This window comes from Takifugu flavidus, chromosome 12, assembly GCF_003711565.1.
Source record: "Takifugu flavidus isolate HTHZ2018 chromosome 12, ASM371156v2, whole genome shotgun sequence".
NCBI lineage: Eukaryota > Metazoa > Chordata > Actinopteri > Tetraodontiformes > Tetraodontidae > Takifugu > Takifugu flavidus.
The window spans coordinates 15001941-15029585 of NC_079531.1; the positions used below are offsets into that span (position 1 = coordinate 15001941).

At 54.9% G+C, this 27645-nt stretch overlaps 3 protein-coding genes across 6 annotated transcripts; 2 read left to right on the forward strand and 1 right to left on the reverse strand.

Annotated features, from left to right (window-relative positions):
- Positions 1–3064: 3064 nt before the first annotated feature.
- LOC130535149 (A disintegrin and metalloproteinase with thrombospondin motifs 15-like) lies at positions 3065–11379 on the reverse strand. Its single transcript, XM_057050045.1, is given in 9 exon segments — positions 3065–4740; positions 4991–5166; positions 5240–5415; positions 6021–6198; positions 6284–6567; positions 7283–7345; positions 7348–7449; positions 8359–8491; positions 9640–11379. Coding segments are annotated over 9 exon segments (2766 nt in total). The 5' UTR covers positions 10534–11379; the 3' UTR covers positions 3065–3980.
- A 125-nt stretch (positions 11380–11504) lies between these two features.
- Positions 11505–19047, forward strand: LOC130535148 (A disintegrin and metalloproteinase with thrombospondin motifs 8-like). 4 transcript variants are annotated; one of them, XM_057050041.1, is made up of 9 exons: positions 11505–12342; positions 12821–13060; positions 14707–14839; positions 14919–15086; positions 15566–15858; positions 16415–16601; positions 16733–16905; positions 16990–17168; positions 17265–19047. In XM_057050041.1, exons 1-9 carry the CDS (start codon positions 11665–11667, stop codon positions 18010–18012), a joined length of 2799 nt encoding a protein of 932 aa, XP_056906021.1. In that variant the 5' UTR covers positions 11505–11664; the 3' UTR covers positions 18013–19047. The 4 variants fall into 4 exon arrangements, with proteins under 4 accessions (XP_056906021.1, XP_056906022.1, XP_056906023.1 ...); XM_057050042.1 differs by having other exon boundaries at positions 17268–19047; XM_057050043.1 differs by having other exon boundaries at positions 16993–17168.
- Positions 19048–19512: 465 nt separating this feature from the next.
- zbtb44 (zinc finger and BTB domain containing 44) lies at positions 19513–27431 on the forward strand. Its single transcript, XM_057050046.1, is given in 7 exon segments — positions 19513–20106; positions 21625–22348; positions 22351–22728; positions 22816–22900; positions 23037–23188; positions 23360–23660; positions 24888–27431. Coding segments are annotated over 6 exon segments (2013 nt in total). The 5' UTR covers positions 19513–20106; positions 21625–21660; the 3' UTR covers positions 25297–27431.
- Positions 27432–27645: the final 214 nt, after the last annotated feature.

Sequence of the window (27645 nt, forward strand, 5' to 3'; positions counted from 1 at the left end):
CTTCGGCGATCCATCAGACGCCGTCTGGGCTCGGCCACGCCCACATCGCTTAACCCCGCCTCCTCACAGCACCCTCATCCTTCATAGCTTGTTAGCTACAAACACGACGTTCCTTCAGAAAATACCCTAATCCGAAGCTAAAGCCGATCGCTAATGCTGCGAGTATGCTAATGTTTCCTATTTGCTTTAACTAGCAGGATCAGATATTGCGATTTTTATGGGTAACGTTAGCCACACGCTGGGTCATCGAGGAAGTAAAACGACTCTGTGTGGACTATGAGGAGCTGGTGGTGGGCGTGGCCTAACGGAGGCGTCCCGCTTCCTCGCGCCAAAGTTCATTAAAGGGATCAACTGGATCCAATCAGGCCTGTAAACAAATTAGGCATCAAAGCTGAAGTAGCGGGACGTCGCTAACGAGGCTAACGAGGCGTGTTGGAGTCAGAGCGGCGGTTTGTGGTCACGGATGATGGCGAGCCACCAAAGTGGTCCCGGTTCTCCAGAGACCAGGAACCGGCCCACGGCCGTAACCACGGCAACGTCAACACGGGACAGAACGAGGGACGGCTGATGGATGGGTGGTTTATTTCTCATTGAAATAGTGTGTATGCTAACCGTAGCATTGGTCCAAGCTAGGACGTCACTTCTGTAGCCGCGACGGCGACAGGAACCGCGCTAGCTCACTCTCAGCTCATCCCGGCTGGCGGCGCTGAACACTCTGAGCTAATGCTAACGCTGCTTTTTTTCCTCCTTCACCGGGTTTTTGTAGCAAATCCAAACAAATTCCTTTCTTAGCATTTGAACTTTCGCCCCGCCCCCCCCCCCCCCATTAGCATAGTTCCTTAGATTCTTTTTTCCCTTTTCTGGTCAGAGGGAGCCGTCGGAGGATGACGGCAGGACTCTCGTTGCTAAAGTCGCGCCGTTGTTCAGTGTCTCTTACAGGAAAAGTTGTCACAGCTGTTAGCAATAACCCCGGATTAGCCTCAGCTGAGCGTCGCTGTGGTTTTAATTATTAAAGTCATTAAACGAAGTGACTCATCGGAGCCCAAAACCATCTCAGGTGCTAGCGGAACATCTCCGCGCACCACGACGCCGCCGCCGCGCGGGTTACATCAGCGCTTCCCGCTCTGACACCCGATACCTCGTACGACCAAAAACACGAAGCCTCCTCGTGTTCATACACACCACATTGGAAACAGACGGCGGCTAGCATGAGACGACCACCGTAGAACCTCGTTACTGCTCCGAGCATCCTAGCGTGCTATTAAATAGCGGCACGTAAATAGCGCGTGGCTAAAGGCCGCAGGTGAAACGACACAAAAGTGTTACGTAATCGAGCGCTTACCTGCGATTACGGCCGCGGCGACAGATGCTAATGAGTAAGCAGGAGCCCCCTGGACAGATCTGCTCACAGATGCTACGCAGGACAAACCACTGATGCAGTAGATTAGTACTGTTAGCATTAGCATAGCAGGCGCCAAGCTTTTTAATAGCAATAGAGTTTTAGGGAGGAAAGAACATGAGACGTGAGCTTGATTAGCGTGTTAATTACGTTAGTGTTCTACATTGGTGTGAAGGAGCTTTTGCGCTAACTCGTGCTAGCATCTGCTCCGGGATCTTCCTCCGCAGCTCCGTCTCTTCAACAAAGGGCGAGCTTTTGAATCACTCACTGTCGGCGCCGCTCCCCAGGGAGCCTGACCGTTATCAGCTAGCAACGGAACCTCCCAGAACCTCCCAGAACCTCGGACGCGTGTTTTTCCGGGTCAGAACTCAATCGTGAAACTGTCGTTTCTGCCCTGGGAAGCATGAAAGCGCCAGTGAAAAGCTGTTTTTTTTAGTTTAGCGTTCCTGTTTTTCATTACAGGATGACGGCTGAAACATTAGCGCAGCGGCTAACCTCGCCCAGCCCTTATTTTGCAGCGTCTCCACGGCAACGTAAATCTATGTAGGCGCTGGAAATACCCCCATTTAGCCTCGTTATGTTTTCTTTTTTCGCCGTGTGGGAGGGAAACGCATGCTAACGTCTGCTAGCAGAGACATCGCCTGGGTTAAAATGTGCTTAAGCAGCCACCAGAGGTCACGGTCCTGCTCTGACCTTGACCTCTCACCTCACACATCAACTATGAGCTTTAGATGGTTCCTCGCTGGTTCCCGGTAGTCTTGGTAGCTCTTGGAAACCATGAAGCGACGGATTCTTCACGGTTAGCACCATAACCGGCAACCGCGACCTGTTAGCTGATTTACGCCGCTGCTCCCGACGTAAATGTGCGAGGAGATAAACGAGGAGACGTCTCCGGACCGCCCCCTTTAGGAAGAGTTGCTATAAACAGCAGGCAGAGCTAAACTGCTAATGCTAACGGTAATAAATCTGATCCGATTCTCGTCAGATTCCACCGATGTGGCTGCGAGTTTAACCGCAACAGTCCCAATAATCCAGGAGTCTAAAGCTACGCGTGTTAGCGGTTAGCAGCGATGTGGCAGCAGCCCGTAAATCAGCTGTTCGGTGACTCCGCCCCCCCAGAGAGGCTAGCTGGGAGCCTCACTGGTTTCCAGAAACTGGGAAACATTAACCCATGTGAAGGGGGGGACTGGCCCCTGGTGGTAGAGGGGGGCCAGGGGGCCCACGGAGAGGACCACCCCCTCTCCTGTCCTCTGATCCGCTCAGGGTGCCACCGGGTCCATCTGAAAGGCGCAGGATGGTGGAGCTGGTTTACTGGGGTGGGGGGGCGTGGGGGGGGGTGGGGGGGGGATGGCGGCTGGGCGGCGGCCGGTGGAACAGAGACGTCATGGCTGATCTCATTCCCAGACCCGTTTTAATGGTCGAACAGAATCCCGGATCCCTCGGAAGGTCTCGGACCGCCTCCTGGCCACAGTCGACACCGAACCTGCCCGTAGCCCCGCCCACTTTGGCCAATCTGGACTTGCCACAAACATTTCCAGATGTTTGTTGTCACGGAGACCTGCGGCCCAATTCATTCGTTAGCCACCTTTATCGGACTGCTACCTGACGCGTTAGCAACAAACGCTGGGCAAATGTCGGGTCCCAGGAGAAGAACCGGAGACGAGCTGGATCAGCATATACTTTATTCCATACATGAATGTATACATAGTATACAGGCGGGAACGTGGTCCGGACTCTACAACAGCAGCTTCAGGGGGTGGAACTGGACCCTCAGAACCAGAACAGACAGGAAAAACACAGACCTGATGTGTTTGTGCTCCACAGTTAGCTGGATGCTAACAGAGTTTCATTCAGGCTAGCAGAGGTTAGGAAGGTATAAACAACCTCAACATAAAACAAGATGTCGTTAGCAAAAACAGGTGTCCAGGCTACAGCTAGCTTGTTGCTCCTTGACTCAACAACCACCATGCTAGCAAGCCTGGGATCAAGTATCATGTGATTTCTGTGCTAATGTATTATCTAGATTACTGAAACCGTCTGTACCTACTGTTGTTGTGATTAGCAACACAATCATAGACAAATGAGAGCTAAGCTAACAGGCTTAGCATGAGGACAAGGAGACTCCACTGCAGCTGCTAAGCTAACAGACTTTGTGCTAATGGTTTGACCTCTTGGGCGACGTTGGACAAACAAACAACCAACATTCAGGATATAGAAGACGTAAACATCTGCGCTAAGCTAGTTGTATAAAAAAAAAATCCTCTCAGATTTTTTTGGTCGCTGTTAATAAAAACTGGATCAAGTAAATCGGATACATGTGATCTTGGAAGGATATAACTGAGACGGGTCCGGGCGGACCCGCAGAACCGCTACAGTACTCGGATTCACAGTTTAGCAGTTTAGCATCCGCGGAGCTTCGACCTCTTCCGAGTTCTCTCCCTTCTGCTCCGGGATTCTGTTGCTGCTCGTACGTTGCCCGACGGCCACGGCGGAGGTAGTCTGACCACGGGACAAACCCAGGTATGTTCTGGCCTCGGGCGGCAGGTTCTGGTCAGATACTGGTCCTGGTGTCTCCCCTGGCCTAGCATGTCCTCAGGTAACACAGGTCCAGCTCCTGAGGCTTCCTCTTCCAGGAGCAGTGCTCTCTGGGCAGATTCACACCTTTTCCTGTCTCGCAGCGCACCTGCCGCCTTTTGAAGCCCCGCCCACAGGACTTGGAGCAGTGGGACCAGGTCCCGATGGTCCACATGGGACACGGATCTCCACATGCCTTCTCTGACTGGGGCCTCTCGGCGCTGTCGCAGTCCATGGCGGCGCGCTTGTCGGCGCTCTGGCACAGCACCGGCCGCCTCTGGAGGCCGCTCCCGCACGTGACCGTGCACGACTCCCAGCCTCCCGCCACCCAGCGGCTGACCGGCCTCTTCCCCATCTTCGGCTCCACCTTGTTGCTGCCCTCCAGGATCCTGTTGTGGCTCCTCTCCTCCTTCCTTAGCACCTTCTCCTCCTTGCTCTCCTTGGAGACGTAGAAGGTGTAGCGGACCCTCGGAGGCGTCATCTTCCCGACGGACAGAACCTCCACGGTCAAAGGCTCCTTCAAGGGCATGACGGCCTGGAGGGTCTCCACGGAGGAGGAGGTCCCGCTGTAGCGGACTAGGCTGCCCTTCACCAGCAGGTCTCGCTCGGCGGCCGACACCACGTAGTTACCGTTCAGGATGTACTCGCCGTGCCGGTTCCTCACCGCCAGGTAGTTCTCGTCGCTCATCATTCCCTGGTAGCCGCGCTGGCGGACGTCGATGTTGGCGGCGCCGACGGGCAGCGTCACCACGAAGTTGTAGCCGTGACTGAAAGGCGAGAAGAGGAGCGTCACGACCACGACCACGCCAGGCCAGGCCAGGCCAGGCCAGGCTAGGCCAGGCCAGCCAGGCTAGGCCAGGCCAGGCTAGGCCAGGCCAGCCCAGGCTAGGCCAGGCTAGGCCAGGCCAGGCTAGGCCAGGCCAGGCCAGGCTAGGCCAGGCTAGGCCAGGATAGGCCAGGCCAGGCTAGGCCAGGCCAGGCTAGCCCCCACGCTGCCGGAAGGTGTCGGATACTCACATGGGTTTGGTGAACATTCCGGAGACCTTCGTGCAGCCCTGGTTGTTCCCGCCACAAACGCCGCACTTGTCAAACTTCTTCCTGGAGTTCAGCTTGCCTTCGCACCCCGCCTTGATGCACTTCCCCTGGACGCACACGGAGGGCGTGTCGGGGGAGCACGGCGTCCCGTCCACCACCTGCAAGGTCGGACACGCCTTTGACTTTCTGCCTCTGTGTTGCGTCGCTACATTTAGCCGGTGGGGCTCTTACCTTCGGAGCGAGGACGTAGAAGTATCCGGTCCCGTTGGCGCGGCAGATTAGCTTGCATTGGTCCTTGTGGGATATTCCGGAGTATTTGGGGACCCAGACGACAGAGGAGCCGAGCCTGTTGGTGTTCAGGTTCATGCCGTTGAACTCCTCACACTGCTGCTCCCGGAAGCTCTTACCTGGAGATAAAAAAAACCCCAAAACGCCGACGTTGGGTAACGCAATATTTGGCGATCGTGTTTAGGGTATTCCGAATCGCTACGTGTTCTCCGGTGTCCTCAAGAACAGCACAGTTCCCCCCCTGAGGTGAACAAGAACCAGCTCTGGTTGAGCCACAGCAGCCAGCCAACTAATAAAGCTAATGCTAGCCCCGGAGGTCGCTGCAAACATTCCCTGGCTGACTTTTCCGTACCTCATATTAGATTAAGACCGTGGCTAAATGGTCAGATAGCTTGTTGGCTCTTGGCTAGCTTGTACACTTGGTTCCAATTCCAGCGTGTTTTGCATCACTTTTCGCTTTAATCGGTACAAGAGGTCTTTAGGGCGAGGGCCCCTCCCACGTGCTTGGCAGACGCACGCTATCTTGGCCGGGCTTTGCTAGCTCTTGTTGTTTGGAAGCGAATCAGCTAATAAACTGCAAACTGTTTGAAAGAGCAGATGAATCCGCCAAACGAGCCTCGAGAAACCTCCCCGTTGCCCAGAAGTATCTGGATTTACGGGTTTTGCCTCATTTGCTAGTCACGATGGGGAGGAGCTACGTTAGCGGTTGCCCAGGCTAGCGCACCTGCATCCGGACAGGGGTTGAGGTTGCAGGAGCGGTATTTGACACGGAGGCCGTAGCAGTATTTGCCTCCGTTCTCAGGCGTGGGGCTGTTGCACTCCCTCTTGGCTAGCTCAACTCCTCCACCACAGCTCCGCGAACAACCGGCGTACGGACTCCAGGCCCCCCAGCGCCCGTTCACCTGGATCAGGGTAAAACAGAACCCAAGGGCATCAGACAGTGGTGAAACTGGGAGGACTGGACAGGGATGTGGGGCACTATCTCACCTTAGCCTGGGCGGTGCTGTTCTTGGCAGTGCAGGATCCTCGGTGGCAGACCCTGCCGTCCCCGCAGCCGGTGCCGTCCGCCCAGGGAAAGTGTCTGGTCTGGCAGACCAGTTGGCCCTGGGCCTTCCCAGTACACCACAGCTTGGAGCAGGGCTGCATGAAGGGGCAGGGCTTGGAGCCGGGCCCGAAGGCCAGCTGGCACTGGCGGTGCAGGTTGTAGCTGAACCCAGGCAGGTTGTTGGGCAGAGAGAGCTGCTTCTGGGGCGGGTCCAGCAGACACTCCCCTGCAGAGGTCAAAGGTCAGAGGTCAGTCCAGGGGGACTTTTCATTGGTCATTACGGTTGACATAAGCTAGCTCTGGTACTTCCCGGTTCCTGATACTGGTCCCGCTGGTAGTCTTTCCTCGTTTCAGCTTTCTCTGCTAAGAAAGTGATCTTTATCTTACTAGCTTTACTAGCTAGCTTTATAACTAGCTTTTTCCTGCTTAGTCCAGCTAAGCTGCCAAAGAGATTGAGTATCGGCTCCTCTCGAGGACTTCGTGTCACCGAGTTTATCAGCGAAAAAAAAGAAAAAAGATCCGATCCAGAAGTTTGTCCCCATAAAAACGTCCCATTTTAAGTGCTGTTTGGAACCAGAGACTCCGTCTGTTTACAGTGAACTGGACTGAAAAGACGGTTTCGGATCCTCCTCGGCTCCTCCGCTAACCTCGCTAACGGCGTTTGAAACTATGAGCTCCAGACGTGAAACCTCCGCAGAATCATCTCCTTTTATATGTTTCCATTAGAAACACTTTGATGTCAGATCAAAGCGTCTCATATACGCTAGCTTACCTTAAAGCTACCACAGAACAAGTCCTGGACCCACAGACGAACCAAATTACGTAAATTCCTGAAATTGGTTAATAACGCTTAACCACATTCAAGGTGAAGCTAAAATTAACCCTTTAGCTAAAAGTGAGATTGCTACCAGATGAGACAAATCCAGGAAGTGTTTACGGACCGTGACCCCTGTCCAGGAACTCGGTGATGATGGCGGCGCTACACACGGACCAGGGCGGCTCCTGTCGATCTGGATCAGGGTGGGCGACATCATGTGGTTGTCCTTCAGCTTCCCGAAGACCTCCTCGCACGCCTTCACGTTGTCGTGGGGCATGTTGAAGACGTGTCCTGAGGGGGACGAGGCCATGAGGTCACCCAAGATTCTGACGTTATGCTAATATTAGCGAACGGGGAAATCGCGCGTGTTTGAGGGCAACGCCACCTCCGCTGGGATTTGGAGCTGATGTCATCGTATGGGAACGTTCTGGAGCAACAGGGAATTCAGTTCCAAGGAAATCATCTCGTGGGGGGGGTTCTGGTGGGGGGGGGTCTAGTTGGGTTTAAACATATTGGATCATGAGAAGTAATTACTTAACGTACGTAAACCGAGAGCTCTCCTGGGGCCTGCTGTTATTTTAAAGCCCCCTGAACCACGGCGTTATGAACTGGTGTTTTTGAGGGTTGTCTTAGCGACGCGCGCACGTGCTCCGCTAGCTTTTTTTAATTTCATTTCGTAAAGAGGGAGTGGGAAAAATGCGTAGAAATTGGCATTTTAGCGAGGAGCTAGGGTTAGCGTATTCTCAGGAACTATCACTGCCCCATGACACAAAGCTTAAGCAACCCATAATATGCTATATGTTAGCATCACATAGAAAGGTTAGGATAGTCTAACCATATAAAAAACTTCCATGTCTCTTTTTTAGCGCTGGCTAGTTGGTTCCGCATCTGCATTGTTGAAACCGTGCCAAATCTCCCCTTTGCCCAGAGACCAGATGCTACAGATGCTAGTTTTGATTGTTCCCGTAATTAGGATGCTAATTTGTAAACAGAACATCAGGTGTGTGCAATTAAGTCCAAGTGTTCGGACTTAAAACCGCTAAAACCGCAGCCTTGTACTTTTAGCTCAGCGTGAGACGTTGGATAGCAACCCCGTTAGCTTGCACGTACACGTGCGTAAAACCTGTAGAAATCATTAGCCGTGGGATCTACGCGAGCCTTAGCGCGAAGCTCACGTGAGCTGTTAGCGCGCTTCCTTACCGAGCTCGTGGGCGGCCGTGAACGCTGTGGGCAAACCGTCATCCTCGATGACGGAGCAGCTCCTCTTGGGGTCGCACATCGTCCCCACGTCCGCCATCCCCAGAGTATCGCAGGTGGTGGCTCCACACAGATCCTGGGGACACGTGAGGGTTGAAGTTTGACCTTGACCTTTAGCGGGAACAGGCTAACCCGAAGCACATGGGACTCCGCTTTGCTTATTGTTGCTACTTCTTCAAATATACCGAGCGACCCACCGCGGACTTCCCCCTCTTGTTTAGGTAAAGAGACCGACACGAGGGAACAGGTCCTTACCGCTAAAGCTCCGGGCATGCTAACGCGCAGATGTTAAAGTTTAGCTCGATGTTTACGTTTTCCACGATTATTGCGAATTAGTCAACATGCTAGGGCTCTGAAATAAGATGATAAGCACAGGAATTGCTCGGCAACGCTCATTATTAGCTAAACGCTAAGCGCGACCATCCTCCCTACTAGCTCGGCTGCAGCCAGGTGGACCGCCGTGACTCATCGGAGGAAAGATTCCTGGAACTGTCCTCGCTCTTACGTCAGAATTCCACACGAGTGCAGAGGAGGAACTTGTCCAAGTCCTCTGACATTCCGTGGACGCCCTCCACCGATAGCACTCGCGGTTTTCCCATCGCCACAGCTGCGCTCAGGATGTCCCGCGCGGACCGGCGGCGTTCCCACGAATCATTACCCTCGGTGTAAATAAGACAATCAGCGCTGACCTTGAACTGGGGGCTTTTAGCGTGTTGCTGCACCACAGAGGCGAGGGGAGCTAATGGAAAGCAGAGCCGGCCGGCGGCCTCGCGGGACTAGCTTTGATTAGCTTTACAGCTCAAAGTGGATGAACACCAGCGAGACGTGGAGCCAGCTCTTGGTCGCTGGGATTTGCTTTTCCAGAAGTCCCGGTCGGAGAAACTGGGAAAACTGGCGTCAAAGGGGCTCTGATGCTAAAGCTAGCATCGTGATGGTGATGCACATTGGACCTGTTTTCAGATGTTCTGGTTGAAGCCTCTAATTGGAGGACCAGGACGTTAGAATCATAACATGACCTGATGCGAACCCCCCCCCCCCCACACACACACACACACGTACACACACACAACGCCCCCCCCCCCCCTCCCAAACTGAGATGTTTTCCATGTTCCTCTAAACTTTAAAACTCTTTGTCAGGGTCTCTGGCGGCCCTCCTGATCCCCCGAGGCCCCGGTCTTTGGCCCAGGTGCCCCTGCCCCCCCTGCCCCCCCCCCCCCCCCCTACCTGCTTGGTGAACAGGACGGCCGTGTCCCAGTAGTCCGGGTGCTTGTCGCTGTGCTTGTTCAGCTTCTTCTGCCAGGAGCAGAAGTTGCGCAGCGTCAGCGCGGCGTTGCTGGAGACCTTGGGCCCCTTGTCGGCCCCCCCCAGCACCATGAAGCCCACCACCACCACGCTGATGGGGTTGAGGATGCTGGGGTGCTTGTAGAGCCGGGCCACCACCGACATGAGGGTCAGCAGGTAGTGCTGCAGGTCCTCCCCGTGAGCGCTGGCCATGGACTCGTCGGCCACCACCAGGACCTCCACGAACCTGGGGATGGAGGCGAACCTCCTGGACCTGCCCGCCCCCCCCAGAACCGTCTCGCTCAGGTGTCGGTACCTCTCCAGGGAGGCGCTGAAGTTGCCGCCGGGCGCGACGCCGCACCGGCGGGTCGCGCTGCCGCCCGGGTCGACGCGTCCTCGGCGGCTAATGACGTGCGTCCTCTCCGCGGGGTCTCCGGGCGCGGCGCGCGCGCTGCCGCCCGGGCTGATGAAGTATTCCATGCCGTCGTAGGAGAACCCCCCGCTGAGACCCCCGCACAGGCTGAGCGCCGCGAAGGAGTCCGGATCCGCGTTCACGTCGCCGGAGTAGAAGCAGTCGCGCAGGTCGGAGGCGGCGGAGGCGGCGCGGCTCTCAGGCGGCGCGAGGAAGCCAGAATCCGGCGTGAGGCGCAGGTACAAATCCCGCGTGAAGGCTCGGAGTTTGAAGACGACCCCCCCATCCCCCGCCTGCTCCGCGCGCCCCTGCGGATGCTCGTCGGCCCGCTGCGGGCTGCAGAAATCCACCTCCAGGCACCGCACCGGTCCGCAACACAGCAGCAACTTTGTGAGGATCAGCAGGGCGCCGACGAGCGGAACCATCTCTGCGGGTCTGCGACTCTGCGGGTCTGCGGGCACGCGGCGCGCACGGAGCGTCCTCAGAAAAGTTGCCCCCCCAGTTTCTCTCCCATGTTGCGCCTTCTCCGCTCTGACCCGCAGCCCCCGCAGGCGCGGAGCTTTAAACCGGGAGTGTCAGGTGAAACCCGTGCGGGGAGAGAGAGCGCGCCCATTGGTCACGCGTCGCGGCGCGTGTGCGCGCGGCCACTTGTAACTTTCCAAATATTATTGTTGCTGCGCGGCGGGTGTGAGGGGGCATTAGCGCCCCCCGCCCAGAGCAGAGCAACAGAAGAGTGTCAATTCGAATATGAAAGTTTAGCTTCAAATTCACGCACGCGCGTCAACAAAACAGTAACACTACGAATTTGACTGTTAAAGAGAAACAAAAAGGGCAGAAAAACTCGCGAAAAGCATTTTTATCCTGAACAAGCGTGGAAATGTGGAAATGTGGCCGCGCGGCGCCCTCTGCCGGCGGCCGCGGGTCACACCACAAACACGTCTGTGGTGTTTTTCCGCCACCTGTCGGCGAGAAAGTAGAACTGCAACTGCGATTCTTCACGTCAGAAAAGAAGAGTTTAAGTTTAGAACAAGATATTCGGTGTTTTCTCTAAACAAAGCAGGAAACAAACTTCATTTTAAAAACATGACATCATAATAATAATAATTATTATTATATTATTATTATCATTATTATTGCTAATAAACAAAGGATCCAAACAAAGATGTGATTGATACTTGTCAGAGTTCACGGTGACGGTCACCCCCCCCCCCGCACTTTTGTTCCATTGTGTGGGGGTGGGGGTGGGGGTGGGGGGTGTCGATGTCCTGCCGCCGCTGGGTTAATAATAGGAGCGGGGTTATTTCAGAAGGGGGGAGTGTCGCCCGCCCTCATTGGATCCGCTTTATCCGCCAGTATCTGCTGAAGTGCGAGTGGGAGGAGAGTTTCCAGCAGCCGAGGGTATCAAAAATAAACTCCCTCGTGTCCAGGGACGAGCAGAGAGTATAAATACCCCCGATGTGTCCAGACTGTAGCGGGGTTGGAGACTGGTACGACACAAGGGGACTTTAGGACCGAGACTGGGAACCAGTTTGAGCCGATTTGAGAGTGAGTTGAAGATGCGTTCCTGGCCGCTCGTCCTGCTGCTGTGCGTCACGGACGCGGCTCTCTGCGCCCCGTTCGACTCTGAGGATGTTCTACCTGTGCGGACGCGCAAAGGCGGCGGCGGGCGCCTCTGGAAGCGGAGCGAGGAGCAGCCGAGCTTCCTCCTCAGCGCCTTCGGGAAGGACATGACCCTGAACCTGGTCCCGGACACCAGCTTCCTGGCGCCTTCCTTCTCCATCCAGCGCCTTCGCGCCTCAGGTGCTGCGGTTCCGCGGAGTCCCGTGAACCGGACTGAGGAGAGCGCGGAGCAGCTCAGGGGCTGCTTCTACTCGGGGACCGTGGATGAGGAGCAGGACTCGCTGGTCTCCGTCAGTCTCTGCTCCGGCATCCACGGCTCCTTCATCACGGGGGGGACAGAGTATCTGATCGAGCCCAAAGTACGCGCCGCGCCTCGGCCAGACCCCGCGGAGCAGCTGCACGTCATCAAGAGGAGAACCTTCTCCAGGAGCCATCCTGTCCCCATCCTGTTCGACCGGGCGGCGGCTGAGAGGCGCCGCGGGGGGAGCGTGACGCGCGGCGGCGGCGCGCGGAGGGAGGCGCGCAGGAGGCGCTTCGTCTCCGCGCCCAGGTTCATCGAGACGCTGGTGGTGGCGGACCCCAGCATGACCCACTTCTATGGAGATGAAATAAAGGTCAGACAGCTCGTTCTTTCCTGCGCACGCGCCCGAGGCCCACCTCAGCAGGTTTAACGTGGCAGATAAGATAAAAATACCGCCGACGTCAGCGGCCTTTTTCCTTTATTCCCCCCATAAAACGCGTTGGCAGCGGGTTCCCCGCCGGTGTCGGTTGGTTCCCAGCCGGTGTCGGCTGGTTCCGAGGAGGAGACCAGACAGTAGAAAGGTGCAAAATGCTGCAGCATTCCTCAGAACTTGCTCACCATTTGGCTCCACCAGGCTCGGCCCGTGTTTAGTCTGTTCTGTCCAGCATTATCTCAGAAACATGACGTAAAACAGGAAAGTTCTGTCTGGTTCAGAGCCTCCCAGAACCACCCAGACGGGTCACACCAGGAACAGATCTGCTTTAGAACAGGCCAGCGTAATCCGGAACCGCCTCAATCCTCAGAATCCTCAGAATCCACCTCTAACCGGATCTGTTTCTCCTCTCCCTCAGCACTACATCCTGACCCTCATGTCCATGGCCGCCCAACTGTACAAGCACCCCAGCATCAAGAACTCGGTGAACCTGGTTCTGGTGAAGATGCTGGTGGTGGAGGACGAGGAGGTCGGGCCGGAGGTCTCCAGCAACGGCGGCGTGGCCCTGAGGAACTTCTGCTCCTGGCAGCAGCTCTTCAACTCCCCGAGCCAGAGGCACCCGGAGCACTACGACACGGCCATGCTCTTCACCAGAGAGGTGAGCCGCCGCGCGCTAACGTGCAGCGCCGCCGCCGCCGAGCACCACGCCAAACCGCTCAAGGGTCAAAGGTCACCGAGCAGATGGCAGCAAAACGTTCAGGTTAAAATCAGAAGGAAAAAGGCCTCAGAATTCCAACCAATCAGGCTGAAGCTCCTTCAGAGGCTGTTTAGCGGTCGCCTGTGTTAGCTAGCAGAGCTCGGGACCAGATTTTTAAAGATTTCTCCTGACCGATAAACAAACTTCGCGAGTCTCGGGTGACTCTAAATCAGTCCGCTCGCCAAAGTCCCCCCCGAGAGGCCAGACGAACTAAAATAACCACGGCAACGGGCCATAAATTAGCCCCTTTAATCAGGCGGGTTTGTTCTTTTAAAGCGGTTATCAGCGCATCAACTTACCAAACGTCCTATTTGTCCCACATTCCTGGATGATCTGACCCCAGATCTGCTGCTGAGCCAAGCGTGTGCGACTTAGCGGTCGGGTCACGGCGGTCGAGGCGGCGTCCGACGGTGGAAACCGTCTCCGCCACACGGCCGCTTTGTTTTTCCTTCTCCGCTTTGATGCTCAGAGGACGGAAGGCTCCTCACGGATGAGCTGACTTTACAGCGGCCACAAATCAGCCCCAGCGCTGTCAGACGGTCAGCGTGCGGCGAGAGCGGGGTTAAGAATGTAAGCCACCGCCGCCGCCGCCGCTACTGTTGTGAAATTCAACCCTGCAGCTCTGTAGTGGAAACTGCTGCATTTCTGCGGGAGCGTCTGCAGCTGCAGCTCTGCACGCCGCCACAAGGCGTGCAGGCGTCACGCCGCTCTGTGGCGGCGGGCGGGGCGGGTCCAGATGCAGCGAGGCCGCAGCCCCGATGACCGCTCCCCCACCGCTGCATGCTAACATAACGGAGACACCGAGCTAACGTCATCCCAACGAGTGGACAGAAATAGGCGGGAAGTTTCATCATGCGTGCAACATTCCCTCCAGCTGGCCGCCAAACTTCTATATTTACTCTTTGGAGCACGCCGCCGTGTTTACTCGCCGCCGCCGCCGTCGGCGTTGAAGCCACCGAGCGTTCTAATGTTCGCGTGGCTGCAGACTGTCGCGGGGAAAGTTGGTGACGGAACATCCGAGAGGTTGTTACACCAGGCGGGGGCTGCTAGCGTCATAGTTACCCAGCTACAGCTAGGCTAGCATTTGTCCTAGCATCTTAGCGTGACCCTTTACTTGTGCTGCAGCCGCCACACGGGACATGTAGCATGTAGCATCCTTGCGCTAGCTTTTTCAGTCGTGAGTTTCCAGCAACGGGATGAAAAACTGTCTCAGCTGAGTGTTTATGGGATGCAGCTGGCGGCCAGGCGACGTCCTCATCCTGGTCCATGCCTCCATTAGGGTCTAAGTGAATTAATAAACTCTGCAGCTCCAAGTAAACAGTTTCTCCTCGAGAGCTGATTGAAACCATGAGTCCTTCGGGTAAACACGCATTTTATGAGCCCTCTTGCGTGAAAATAAAAGCGGTCACGTTTCGGTGGTTGCGCACATCTGCCGTCGCTGCCTTCAATAAAAAAAAAAAAAAGGACTCGTCAGCTTTTTGCACCTCGCATCAGCGTCACACTAACGTCAGCGCGGCTCTCTCACTGTTTCCCGCGGTGTGTTGCAGGACATCTGCGGGCAGAAGAGCTGCGACACGCTGGGCGTCGCCGACGTGGGGACGATGTGCGACCCCAAGAGGAGCTGTTCCGTCATCGAGGACAACGGCCTGCAGGCCGCCTTCACGGCTGCGCACGAGCTCGGTGAGGGCGAAGGATGCTATCATCACATTAGCATGAATCAAGTGCGACGTGGAGGCTAACGACTCCTCCTTTGGTTCAGGACACGTGTTGAGCATGCCTCACGACGACTCCAAGACCTGCCAGAGGCTGTTTGGGGACCTGGGGGGCCACTTCCTGATGGCCCCTGTGCTGGTCAGCCTCAACAAGACCGCGCCCTGGTCTCCTTGTAGCGCCCTCTACGTCACAGAGTTCTTTGACAACGGACATGGTAGGAAATATTCGGGGTCAACATGGCCGCCTGCCACGGCTCCACACTGTTATTAGAGCTGATTCAGAGTCAGGGGTGAATAAAACACTCTTATTCCTCCCACTGTGGCGTTTCCTGCCCCAGCAAGCCACGCCCCTTAAATTAGGGGTTGTGGGGATGGCCGCTCTCGCCCCGGGGCTCCTCTCCTCGTGTCGTGTTTTGCGTCTCATTGTTTGTATCCCGGCTCGACGGAGGATGAACCTTCTCTTTCCACTGAGTCACGCGCGGACTCCTTCCTGTCCCCCCCCCCCCCCCAACAGCCTGTCGGTGAAATGTGTTCTCTATCAGCTGGAAAAGGCCTCCACAGGAGGTCACGTGCGCGCTCATTTCGAGCGGCTGACGTCACCGTTGTTGACTGAAACTAAGGCTGAAGGGAGGAATCAGAGTTAGCGCTGCAGTGTTAGCCGCGAGATAACAAACCATGCTAACCGTGTCCACAGGAGACTGTCTGCTGGACGTCCCGGACAACACCATGTCCCTCCCCAGAGAGCTGCCGGGGGCCACGTACAGCCTGGACCAGCAGTGCCAGCAGGTCTTTGGGGAGGATTTCCTCCACTGTCCCAACAACTCCGACAACGACGCCTGCGGCCAGTTGTGGTGCCAGGAGGACGGAACGCTTCAGTGCCTCACCAGGAACGGGAGCCTACCCTGGGCTGACGGCACCCCCTGTGGCCCCGACAGGACCTGCCTCCACGGGGCGTGCACGCCGACCCAGGAGGTGATGCAGCCGCTGGTAAGAGAGAACCAGAGCTGCAGATGTTAAAGCTGTTAAAGCGGCTAATAGGTTAACCTGTGGTGGCGCTCCTCTAAGCTAAATCCAAGCTAAATCCGGCCATTTTTATATTTCCTCGAGGAGCGTTTATAAATCTCCGCGTTTCAGTTCAGCTTGCCCGCCTTAATATCCTCTCCGCACGTGTTTATGGACCCAGACGCACCGCCGTCGGGACGTTAGCTTAGCCAAATTCATTAAACCCTCTGGAAGGGACACCCACGTTCACAGGCAGCACGCGTTTTCAATTTGGGTCTGAGGGCTAAAGCACGGCAGCTTCCAGCAGCAGTGAGTGACACATGTGGCAGGAATGTGGGCAGGGGCAGACAGCGGGCGCGTGCCGAACTTCAACACGGATTTAGCCTGAAGCCGCGGCGTGCCAGCAGGCGGCGGCCTCAAACCCAACGAGCCCAGACTGTGGTTTCGGCTGCACAGCTGAGTTTGCCTTTGGCACCGAGCTCTGACCGACTGCTCCGCTCTGTTTTTTCCTGCCTCTTCCCTCCTCGCTGGTTCGCTGCAGGTGGTTGTGGACGGCGGCTGGAGCCTGTGGGGACCCTGGCGGCGGTGCTCCAGGACGTGCGGGGGAGGGGTGGAGTTCTCCTACAGGGAGTGCACCGACCCCGAGCCTCGGAACGGAGGCAAGTACTGCGAGGGTCAGAGGGTTCAGTACCAGTCCTGCAACACGCAGGCCTGCCCCGACCACAGCGGTGAGTTTTCTTCTTCTCTGATCACGCCTGACTAACAGATCATCTCTCGAGCACACGACGCCCCCTAGTGGCCAATGCTGGCGTCGGAAAATGATGAAAAGCCAACTTCAAACCTTTGGTTTCTTCCCCAGCCAAGAGTTTCAGGGAGGAGCAGTGCGAGAAGTACAACAGCCCCAACTACCTGGACCACAACGGACACATGAAGGAGTGGATCCCCAAGTACGCCGGCGTCTCTCCCAGAGACAGATGCAAACTGTTCTGCAGAGCCAGAGGCAGCAGCGAGTTCAAGGTGTTTGAGTCCAAGGTAACGCTTCCCGCGGCGGGCAACGGAGGCGAATCCGTCCCGAGCGAACGAGTTTTACCGACCAGACTGCCTTTCCTGCTCCAGCAGGTGATCGACGGGACGACCTGTGGCCCCGACACCACGTCGGTGTGCGTCCAGGGCCAGTGCGTGAAGGCGGGCTGCGACAAGGTGATCGGGTCCAACATACGGGTGGACAAGTGCGGGGAGTGTGGGGGCAGCGGGATGAGCTGCAGGAAGATCACCGGCCTGTACAACAAAGAAATGTACGAGCGACCAGCCGCGGACGACCTTCTCCGCCTCCTGTAGCTAGCGTTAGCGTTGGGGTCGCTACCGTCTCACCGCTCTCTCGTTCTCCCCAGCAGTTACGGCTACAGCGACATCATCACCATCCCCGTCGGAGCCACGAACATCGACATCAAACAGCGGAGTCACCGCGGCCTCAAACACGACGGGAACTACCTGGCCATCAAGAGAGAGGGCGGCAGCTACATCCTCAACGGGAACTACTCCATCTCCACCGTGGAGCAGGACATTCCCGTCCTGGGGGCGGTGCTAAAGTACAGCGGCTCCTCCACCACCCTGGAGAGGATCCAGAGCTTCAGGCAGCTGAAGGAGGCCATCACCATCCAGCTGCTGACCACCGCCGGCGACGTCATCCCCGCCAAAGTCAAGTACACCTTTTTCATCCCCAGAGACGTGACCTTCAGCAAGTCCAAGGAGCAGAAGGCCCCGTCGCCGTCGCTCCACGTGATCCACCCGTTCGGCGTGCCCGATTGGGTGCTGGGGGAGTGGTCCGAGTGTTCCAAGAGCTGTGGATCCGGCTGGTCCAGGAGGAACGTGGAATGCAAGGACAGCGCGGGGTTCTCCTCCAGCCATTGCGACAGAGGTCTGAAGCCCACGGACATCAAGGCCTGCGGCGACCTGCCCTGCCCCATATGGCAGATGGGGCCGTGGTCGGCCTGCTCGCGAACTTGTGGCCACGGGGAACGCCATCGGAGCGTCTTCTGCATAGACTACACGGGGAAGACCGTTGAGCCGGAGAAGTGCGACCCCAACAAAAAACCCCAGCCGGTCTCCACGGAATGCCACAACAACGAGTGCTTATGAGGAACGCCTGTGCGGGGAACTTTACGTCCAGTCGGTTTCGACGGCGATGGATTATCCATCGGGCCCGGAGACGCCACAGTGACCCCGACGGCGAGCCAATGGTCTCGCGGTCCGTCCGTAATTCACCCAAATATGCTGCCACCATCAGGTGACGTTGGACAACCACTATTGCGATTTAAAATAATGGTGATCTACCTCAGGATGTACATGTGCTATCTGCTAGCCCCGCGTCTAAAGCTAATCTTTTCCCCCTTTCTGGCTAAAGTCTTTTAATTTAGCCACAACGAGATCATTTACCTGCGCCGCAATACTCCAACACAACCCAAATAAGCTCTTGTGTGTCGTCATGGAAACTCGGATTTAGCTGTAATTGCGTTAAATCGTGGCTGCAGCATATAAACTAAATCGAACTGATCCACCGGGGCCCCGTCGAGATGTTTACTGGTCGACCAGATGAGTTCGTGTGATTGATTCCCGATATTTTACGCCCCGTTTTACTTTCGGCGCTAGCATTCTTGCTACATCTGGCAGTAGTCAGGGCTACTGTAGCGTGTCAAAGCTAACTAGACGAGTAGATTTTATGGGAGTTAGCTGCTGCGTTAACGGAATTAGCCGCAATAATTTCCAGGAACCCCACAACCGTGAATTCCCCCCCACCCGGTGGATTAGCAGAGTCTCAGCTGCGTTGCGATACTGGAACGCACCATTTTGATGGAGGGGGGAGGTGTTATTATTAAGTGATGGACTATATTATCTCTTGTATATGAAAGACGCCCATTAATTTTATTCACTTCCAGACTTCACAGATGTGTATATTTGATTTCCTCATTCCTGTCGTTGATTTGTTGTAAAACTAAAGAGCATCGGGCCGATATCCCTTCAGTGAAGGACCATACTATTTTATAATTGCAGCTTCCTTTTTAGCTATTTATTTTTGTAAAGATTTTTACATTGGACGTGTAATTATCACGGCTGCTGTCATTGAGATTTTGTCTATACGAAAGGTCAAATAAACACATATATGTCAAATCCTGATCCTTTATCGTCTGTACTTTGGTGGGTCGGGGGCAACGGCAGCGATACTGCGAGCAGCCGGTTCAGACAAACGTTCAGGTTTTCCATATTTGTCCATCGCATGTTTTACGAGCACCGCGGGCCGTTAAAAAAACCCACCAATGAAGGCCAGACAAGTGGAATTCTTTTAGGGCGTTTGCCAGCTTTTTAAATGCAGAGTGAAGCGGGTTTTATTGCTCCCATACTGGAATAAATTCTCTGCTGAGACGTCTTTAACAGACAACCTATAATAACACACTCAGCGGGGAGGATTATTCACAGCTGAGTGGGCCGAGGAGATGTTTTTATGTACAGATAGGCCCACAATATGATGCACAAGCCTGAGTGGTCTGCTTCCATCAGTCCTCCCCGTGTTTGTGGATGTCCTGACAATAATGGTTGAGAGGCCAATGCAAGGTAAAGAATGGTTAGAATCTACATTTATTGAGAGACATTTTGTCATTTCAGTCTTGATAAGACCTCGGCCGGTGCGTAAATATCAATATTGGTCTTTAATAATAAGAGAAAAACGAATCTAGATGAGGTTCTGTGCTGCCAGATTTCACCAGAGGAATAAAAATGGTTCTTTCCCACATCCCTAAAGATGAAGAACAGTAGGAGAAGGTGTAAAAACGTTGCACAGCTGCGGGAAGCGCCACGGGAAAGGTCCAATTTGTTGGGAAAAGTCGGAATTCCAGAGCAGCCGTCGCGGCTGAACGCGACACTTCCTGGGTCGGTACCGTTAGAGGCGCGCGTTGCATTGTGGGAAAGGACAACGGCGGGCACAAAGGAATGGAAAGAAAAACAAACCCGCCGCTAAACTTTCAACCTGCACCTGTTGGGATGTGAATTGGGCCCGGGGTTAATTGGGTGTTTCTGGCGGCTGGTGGGCGGACGACAGCCGGAGAAGCGGGGGGAATGTGAGTGATCGGAGGGAAGCGGCAGAGCGCACCGCTGTCCTCAGCTACCGCTGCTTTATTTGTCAGCCGAGCCGTTCGCGTCCAGAGGCCCAGACACAACCACTGGCCCCCTTCCGAGAAGGTAAATCCCCTTCCCCGGCTCCGCCCGACAGCGTTATCCCAGATGCCAGCGCTGCCGTTCGGCGACGTTGTCGCCTGCGTTCCGGTCTTGTCAAAGAGACGAAGTGCGTCGTTGTCGCTAGCGCTAGCTCGGGAGCTAACCGCGGCTAGCCGCCGTACAGCTGCGTCGGTTTCACCGCGGTGGAAACGGAAACTCGGATGACGGGACTTCAAAATAAACCCAAACAGCGAAGCGGAATCGGCCGCTTTCAGTGTCCCTTTAAAGGCGGAATGTTTAAGATTGTATGCGTATGTACATCTTCGAGAACGTGCGGGGTTTATAGACACGTTTAAGAATAAACTTCAATGCTTTTCTTTGCTATTTACGTCACGTGAGCTTTATTTTGAAAGCCAACCGGATGTACTCCTCCGCGGCTGCGTCAACTTGTGACGACTAGCAAGCGTTTGCTAGAGTGAATAAATTAAATCCACTTTCCTGTAGTTTATATTGTGGCACAAACGTGCGTGTGCAGCCTTTGTCCTCTCGTGTCCCCCCCAGAATTCCGCTTCAGTGCGTGACGATGCAGATCTGCGCTGATATTCTTCCATAATATGATGGAAACAGAGGTGCCAGGTTTGAGGCTAACGTTACGCCTCCCTGCCAACGAGCCCCCGAAACGGCTCCTTTTGGTGGCTTTTCCCAGTTCCACGGACCCAAACATGCCAGTGTTTTAAAGCTTCTTCACTCAATCCATGGATCGTTATTATTCCCTAAACACAGCATCAAGTCACTCCCTTTATTTAGCGACCAGGTGCCCACTTGTGTCACAGCAAATGTGCATTATTTTATGTCAAAAAAAGGAATCCAACTCGCCATAAAGTTTGACTCCACCAGGTAACCATTGAAATCGCTTGACTCTGCTAATGGGATAACTGGGGCCTGGGAATGTCTTTTGAGTTCCATCTTGTTCACAATCCGCAGCTTCTGTGTTCCCCGGGCGCCAACAGGTCCGCCGTCTGAAGTGTGTTATTTCTGATGGATTATTTCTCCACGGCTTTAAGTCAGGTATGGGTCTTTGGATGGGCTTCCAACCCCCCTCCCGCTCCTCCCGCACAGACCTGATCCATAACTCACTCCCCCTTGGCTGAGCCGCGGCAGCGCGGAAGCGAGTGTACTTTTCCTTGGGCCTGAGCGTGAAGCGGAGCGAGCGCTCCCTGCGAGAGCCCCTCACTTCAGCCTTTGTTTGATGGAAAATCTCATGCCTCAGAGAGTCCAGACAGCTGCTGCGCATCCTGTAGTGCCCTGGCCTCCACATGGGGCTGGCTCGCATCGCTGCGCATCTGCTTTGATTGTTCTTACGTAACCCGGCGTTTTGTCCCCCCCCCCTGTTCCGTACCCTCTCTTAACCTCCCCCCCAAGCGCACCTCAGTCCATCACCCACCAGCGTTACGGCGGGACGATGTGGCGCAGGCTGACGTCTCTGTTTCCACGCCGATCTGACGTAAATCCGAAGTTTTCCCTCCTCTAACTCCTCTGCAGGACTTGGTTCCGGCTCACAGGAGACCCGACTCCACCATGGGGGCGAAGACCTTCACCCACAGCTCCAGCTCCCACAGCCAGGAGATGCTGGAGAAGCTCAACGCCTTACGCAACGACGGTCACCTGTGCGACGTCACCATCCGGGTCCAGGACAAGCTCTTCCTGGCCCACAAAGTGGTTCTGGCCTGCTGCAGCGAGTTCTTCCGCTCTAAGCTCCTGGGCCGGCCGGAGGACGAGGACAAGTTCGTGCTGGACCTCCACCATGTGACCGTCAGCGGCTTCGCTCCGCTGCTGGAATACGCCTACACGTCGACGCTGTCCATCAGCACGGAGAACATCATCGACGTCCTGGCGGCGGCGAGCTACATGCAGATGTTCGCGGTGGCGAGCACGTGCTCGGAGTTCATGAAGTCCAGTATCCTGTGGAGCCCGAGCAGCGGCAACAACGGCAGCAACGGCAACATGGAGGTGGACAAGGCGCACGAGGCGCCGGCGGAGAGCGCCTCGTCCAACTGCGCCATGACGCCGCTGGACGGCAGCGTGTCCCCCGTCTCCTCCGACTGCAGCGTGATGGAGAGGAACGTCCCCGTGTGTCGCGAGTCTCGGCGGAAGCGCAAGAGCTTCATGACGATGGCGTCGCCCGAGAGTCCGCTCAAATGCAGCGCGCAGATGGTCACCACCTCCCCGCAGATCCCCAACCCCTCGCCGTCCTTCTCCGACGGCACCGCCAGCCCATGGAGTCCTCCCTGGCCTTCCCGTGGACCTTTCCCTTCGGCATCGACAGGCGGTTCCACTCCGACAAGGCGAAGCTCCCGGAGAGCCCCCGCTGTTTGGATCAGGGCGCTGCGGGGACGTCGGAGGTGGTGGTCGCGCGGCGCCTCGGCGACTATCTCGCCTGCGAGAGCTCCAAGGTGGCGTCGTCGCCGGTGGCGGCGGAGGAGGAAGACGTGAGGGTGAAAGTGGAGCGCCTGAGTGACGAGGAGGTCCAGGAACCTCCGCAGCCGGTCAGTGCCTCTCAGAGCTCCCTGAGCGACCAGCAGACGGTTCCTGGAAGCGAGCAGGTCCAGGAAGAGCTCCTCATCAGTCCGCAGTCCTCGTCTATAGGTATCCGTGTTTCACCGCCCCCTACAGGTGTCCGGTGGTACTGCAGCATTGGAACTGCCGATCTGACTAATTCCCCCCTCCCCGCAGGATCGATGGACGAGGGCATGTCTGAAGGTTTGCCCTCCATGCAGAACGCCCCGAACAGCGGAAGCCACGCCGAGGATGACGAAAGGTGCGTCCCGAGCAGGCGTTTGAAGCCACGCCTCATAAATTTAGGCGTCCCCTGAAGTGCCAGAACAGACGACGCACTATGAGTGAGTCCTGCCTGCCGCTGTGATCGACTGACTCTGACGGCGTCTGTGTTTCAGGTTAGAAGGGATTCAGTACCCGTATCACCTGTACATCAGCCCCTCGGCCCGGTCCAGCACCAACGGGCCCGACAGACCCTTCCAATGTCCCACCTGCGGAGTCAGATTCACACGCATTCAAAACCTGAAGCAGCACATGCTCATTCACTCCGGTAGGTCCCAGGAATTAATCCGTCAAAGCCGGTTCCCACCGCTAAGCTAACGTTGGTGGTGCAGCCACCAGCAGGTTTCTGTAGGGGCACTGATGCATTCTGGGAAACCAGGTGTTAGCACGCTGCTGTATGGATGCTAACCCCCCCCATTTCCTTCCCATCTTCCCACAGGCATTAAACCTTTCCAGTGTGACCGCTGTGGGAAAAAATTCACACGGGCCTACTCCCTAAAGATGCATCGGCTGAAGCACGAAGGTAAACGCTGTTTCCGGTGCCAGATTTGTAGCGCCACATTCACGTCCTTCGGTGAATATAAGCACCACATGAGGGTCTCCCGACACATAATCCGCAAGCCGCGGATTTACGAGTGCAAAACGTGCGGGGCCATGTTCACCAACTCTGGCAATTTAATTGTACACCTGAGGAGTCTGAACCATGAGGCGTCCGAACTAGCAAACTACTTCCAGAGCAGGTGAGGAGTCACGGGGCGCTGGCCCCCATCATTCACTCAGATCCCACCTGGATCAGAACGTTACTGCAGTCTGGGTTCTAGAACCGCGGGTCCATTTCACCCTGTCGCTGCTTCTGTTCTGCTTTCTTTTGCTTCTGTCGTGACTGAGATGACTGACGGGAGGTGGAGGCGTGTGTGTCTGCATTCATTCCATTTAATTCCAGGGCCCAGCTTCACTTTTTCCTCTTTCTACAGGAAGTGGATGGAAATTAAGGTGGTGGATGGGAATACGCAGCTGTTAGCTTAGCATGTATAGCATAAACGGGGGGGTAATATAACAAGTATGCACCGTCAGGAACGCTCGGTCCCTTAAACCGCCTGTCCAGATCCACCTGGGAAGGTCAAAAACTTAGCATCATTATGCTAAGCTAAGCAGCTGTCTTGGCATTAGCATCCTTCCAAACGTTTGGTATCAAACCTGAGGCACTGTCACACGTGCTTTAGCTTTAGCTTTAGCGTTAGCGTGTGTGTGTGTTCCAGCATCTGGCCACACAGCAGCTTAATGCACCTTAAGTGTGTTTGTCTCCACGGAGATGGATTTTCCCCGATATTAGCTTTAAACAGTAGCCGCGGCGGCTGCACAGCCGGGAGTGTTTTCGCTCCTCAGACTTTTCCACTTCCCAATCAACTCGAGCCCTCACAGGTCGGCGGCGCTCGAGCGCGGACGCCGACTCCCGGGTTTTTACGGCAGCAGGTCTGGGATCGTAACGGCCTGGAAAATCCTCTCAGCTCCACATAAAACAAAGGAGACTCGGAGATGGAAGCTGCTGATCGCGCAGAGCCGCTCAGCTGTCATCTCTGCCCCAGAGGGGTTTAATAATTAAAAGTTTCCACGAGCTGCTTCTTTCCTCTGTTATATAACAGGAACGGTCAGGAGCGTCTGGGAGTTGTCGGAAAAACAGGGAGAAAAGGGGGAGCGGCTAACGCTTTAGCCTCCCAGAGGAGCTAGTGCTAGTTTAGTTCACCTCTGTGTGTGTGTGTGTGTGTGTGTGTGTGTGTGTGTGTGTGCGCGTGTGTGTGTGTGTGTGTGTGTGTGTGTGCGTGTGTGTGGTGCTTTCAAACCATCTCAGAGGCCTAAACGTGGCCTCAACGTATTTAAACGATAGTTTTGGGTGATATTTCTGGGAAAATGCTGAAGAAAAAGGCCTGTGTGGGTTCCAGAAGGACTCATTGTTTCCGTCTTTGCAGTGATTTCCTCGTGCCCGACTACCTGAGCCAGGTTCAGGAGGAGGAGGAGGCCTTGGGAGTCCAGTATGAACTGGAGGAGTCCCAGCATCCCAGCGCCTTCCCGGGCGGCTGCGCCACCTCCTCCACCGCCGCGGCCCCGTTAGCCTCCTCCTCCTCCTCCTCTTCCTCCTCCTCCTCCTCGGTCCACTTGCCCGTCATCGCCCAGGTCTCCTCCTCCACGCAGAACTGTGAGAACTTTACCGACTTCCGTTCGCCGGAGCCCCTGGACCCCCTGGAGGTCCAGGGGTCCCCCAAGGCGGGCGTGGCGGCGGACGTGGCGGCGGAGGCCAAGACGGACAATGGCGGAGGAGCGAGTTCTCCGGACGAAGAGCGGCGGCGCAGGCAGCTGGCTTCCATCACCGCGGAGTGATCCCAGCCACCTCCCCGCCCCCGCTGACCAATCACGCCACACGGGAGGACGTGGGACGAGCGAGGCGGCGATCGGCCCGCCTCCGGCCGTTAGCCCCACCCCCTTTTTTAGCAAAGTGCCTGAGAGTTCCTGCGTGAGCCAGGCGGCCGCCGGAGTCTTTGCGAACTGAGCGGAATCAACGTGATCGTGGTGTTTGACCCGTGGTGACGCTAGCTGGTCAGGCCGGGACGGCGTTCCCGGGACGGCTTTCCCGTCAGCGGCGTCGCTGAAGTGTTCAATGTCTTTATTATCTATACTGCTAACACTTGTCGCTAGTTTTGTATTTGGATGCTGGTTGTCGGCTGTTGTGCGTACGACCGTCCGCTGTGTGCGTTTCTTTTAGCCACTCCCCTTTCGCCTTTCCCTTAAATCGATTTTAAAAACTTGAAATGAGTCGAATCGATCATCTGTATCATAAAAATTAGCTTCAAAAGATCAAAACTTCGTACGTTTCTCGTCCAGGTTGTAGCGTTTTCCTCCTCGACGCTAATGTAGCATTTATGTACGAGCTCAAGTGGTCAGAAGTGTTGAGATTATGATTATTACCGTTACATGTTTTTGGGTATCCCTCGTCTCCATTAGCAACAGCTAGCAGCCGATGCTAGGGGTCATCGGCTTACCCCCCCGCTAACCCCGAGTTTAATATTTTCTGGGGTTAAAAAGACGTTGCACTCCCCAGATTTGCACAGCATAGCGAGAGAAAAAAAATAGCAGCTACAAGACACTAGCATTTAAGAAAATCCTGCGTTTTAAAACCTCCGAGGAAGATCGCTAACAGAAATTGGGAAGAAATCTAAAGCCAGCGCAGCTATCTTAGCCGCTAGGTGTCACGTTTTGCACCACGAAAGCTGCGACGTGTTTTTTTTTTCTTTTTCGCAGCGTAAAGGCTAAAGTAGCCGTTGCCCCCATCATTCACTGAGAGCTGTCTTAATCCCACCGGCGCTAGGTGCCGCGCTGCCCGGTTTAACCGGCAGAAAATCATCGTTCCCGTAGGACCAAATATTGTCGGATTCGCAGCGGCAATCCGTAGTTGCACACGGATCAAAGAGATAATCGTTGGATTAAGTTGTTTAAGAGGCTAGCCTTAGCTAACGGACCTATCGACCCCAGTTGCACAATGGCCGATTTTAACGAGAAAATTTTCTATCCTCCATTTCTACGTCCTGCTTTTCATCCATTTTTCTCCGATGTCTGTAAACAAACTAACCTTTTTTATATAGAAATGCTGCTGTTTGTCAGAAAAGTGCCCAGATTATTTTTGTGAATCACTGTGTGCAATAAATGGACGCTAAGTTTGTGTCGAGATGCTAACTCAGAAAAAAAAAAAGAAAAGAAAAGAAAAAAACACGAATGTATTCTCTCGTGTCCTTGAAATGTGACGGAAGGTCAAATCAAAAGAGGCTCCGCCCCCGTTAACTAAAGCATGTGCGTTTGACGGCGCGGGGTTAGCGTCGGTTAGCATGCCTCCTTCTCTTCTGCCCGTTTGTGTGCAGTGTTTTCGGAACATGCCTTTTTTTAGCGTAAACTCGATGTTGTAGAACGTTTTTCCAGTCCGAAGATAAAACCGCGGTAGCTGTTTATATTAGCATATATATATAGATATATATATATGTAAATGTGTGTGTGTGTGTGTGCGTATATATTTCTATACACACTGTATTTTTGGTGACTTTTGTATCTTTGCTGTTTTCTGGCATCTTCCGATATTCTTGTTAAATGTGAATAGAGGCGTTTAGTTTGGGGGCGTGGCCAACGTTGTGACTATATAAATCTATAGAAAAGTACGTACACTCACACGCTGTTGCATATCCTTTCTACTGTTGACGACCACCTGACAGGTGTTGTGTTCCGTGTCTTTGATACTGTATTTAAAAGTGGGCGGGGCTAAGCCCTTTCTAAAAGTGGGCGGGGCCAAGCCCTTTGTGGTGTTGATTGTTTTAACTGGATCGTGTTGAAAAGCCGACTCTGTATTTTGGACTTTGTGGTTGTTCTTTGATCATGTTCTGGCTCTGATGTCCTGTTTTCCCTTTGAAATATATAAATATATAATTTCTTTTTTTTTTTAGTACCAGATGTAAATAAAAAACTAGTCTAAACCCGTTTCTCTTTGGTCATCGAGGGGAGCCGGTTGGTTTGTTCGAGTCGGACTAAACCAACTCTGCGTAGCTGCTAATCGCTTCGACTTAACGATGGATGAAACTCGACTCCACTAGCACGCCGCCCCCTGCTAAGCCCCGCCTCCTGACCTTCTGTCAACACCCATTTTCCCCTGAAAGGCTGATCCGATTGCTCCGGGTCGCCTCCAGCTGC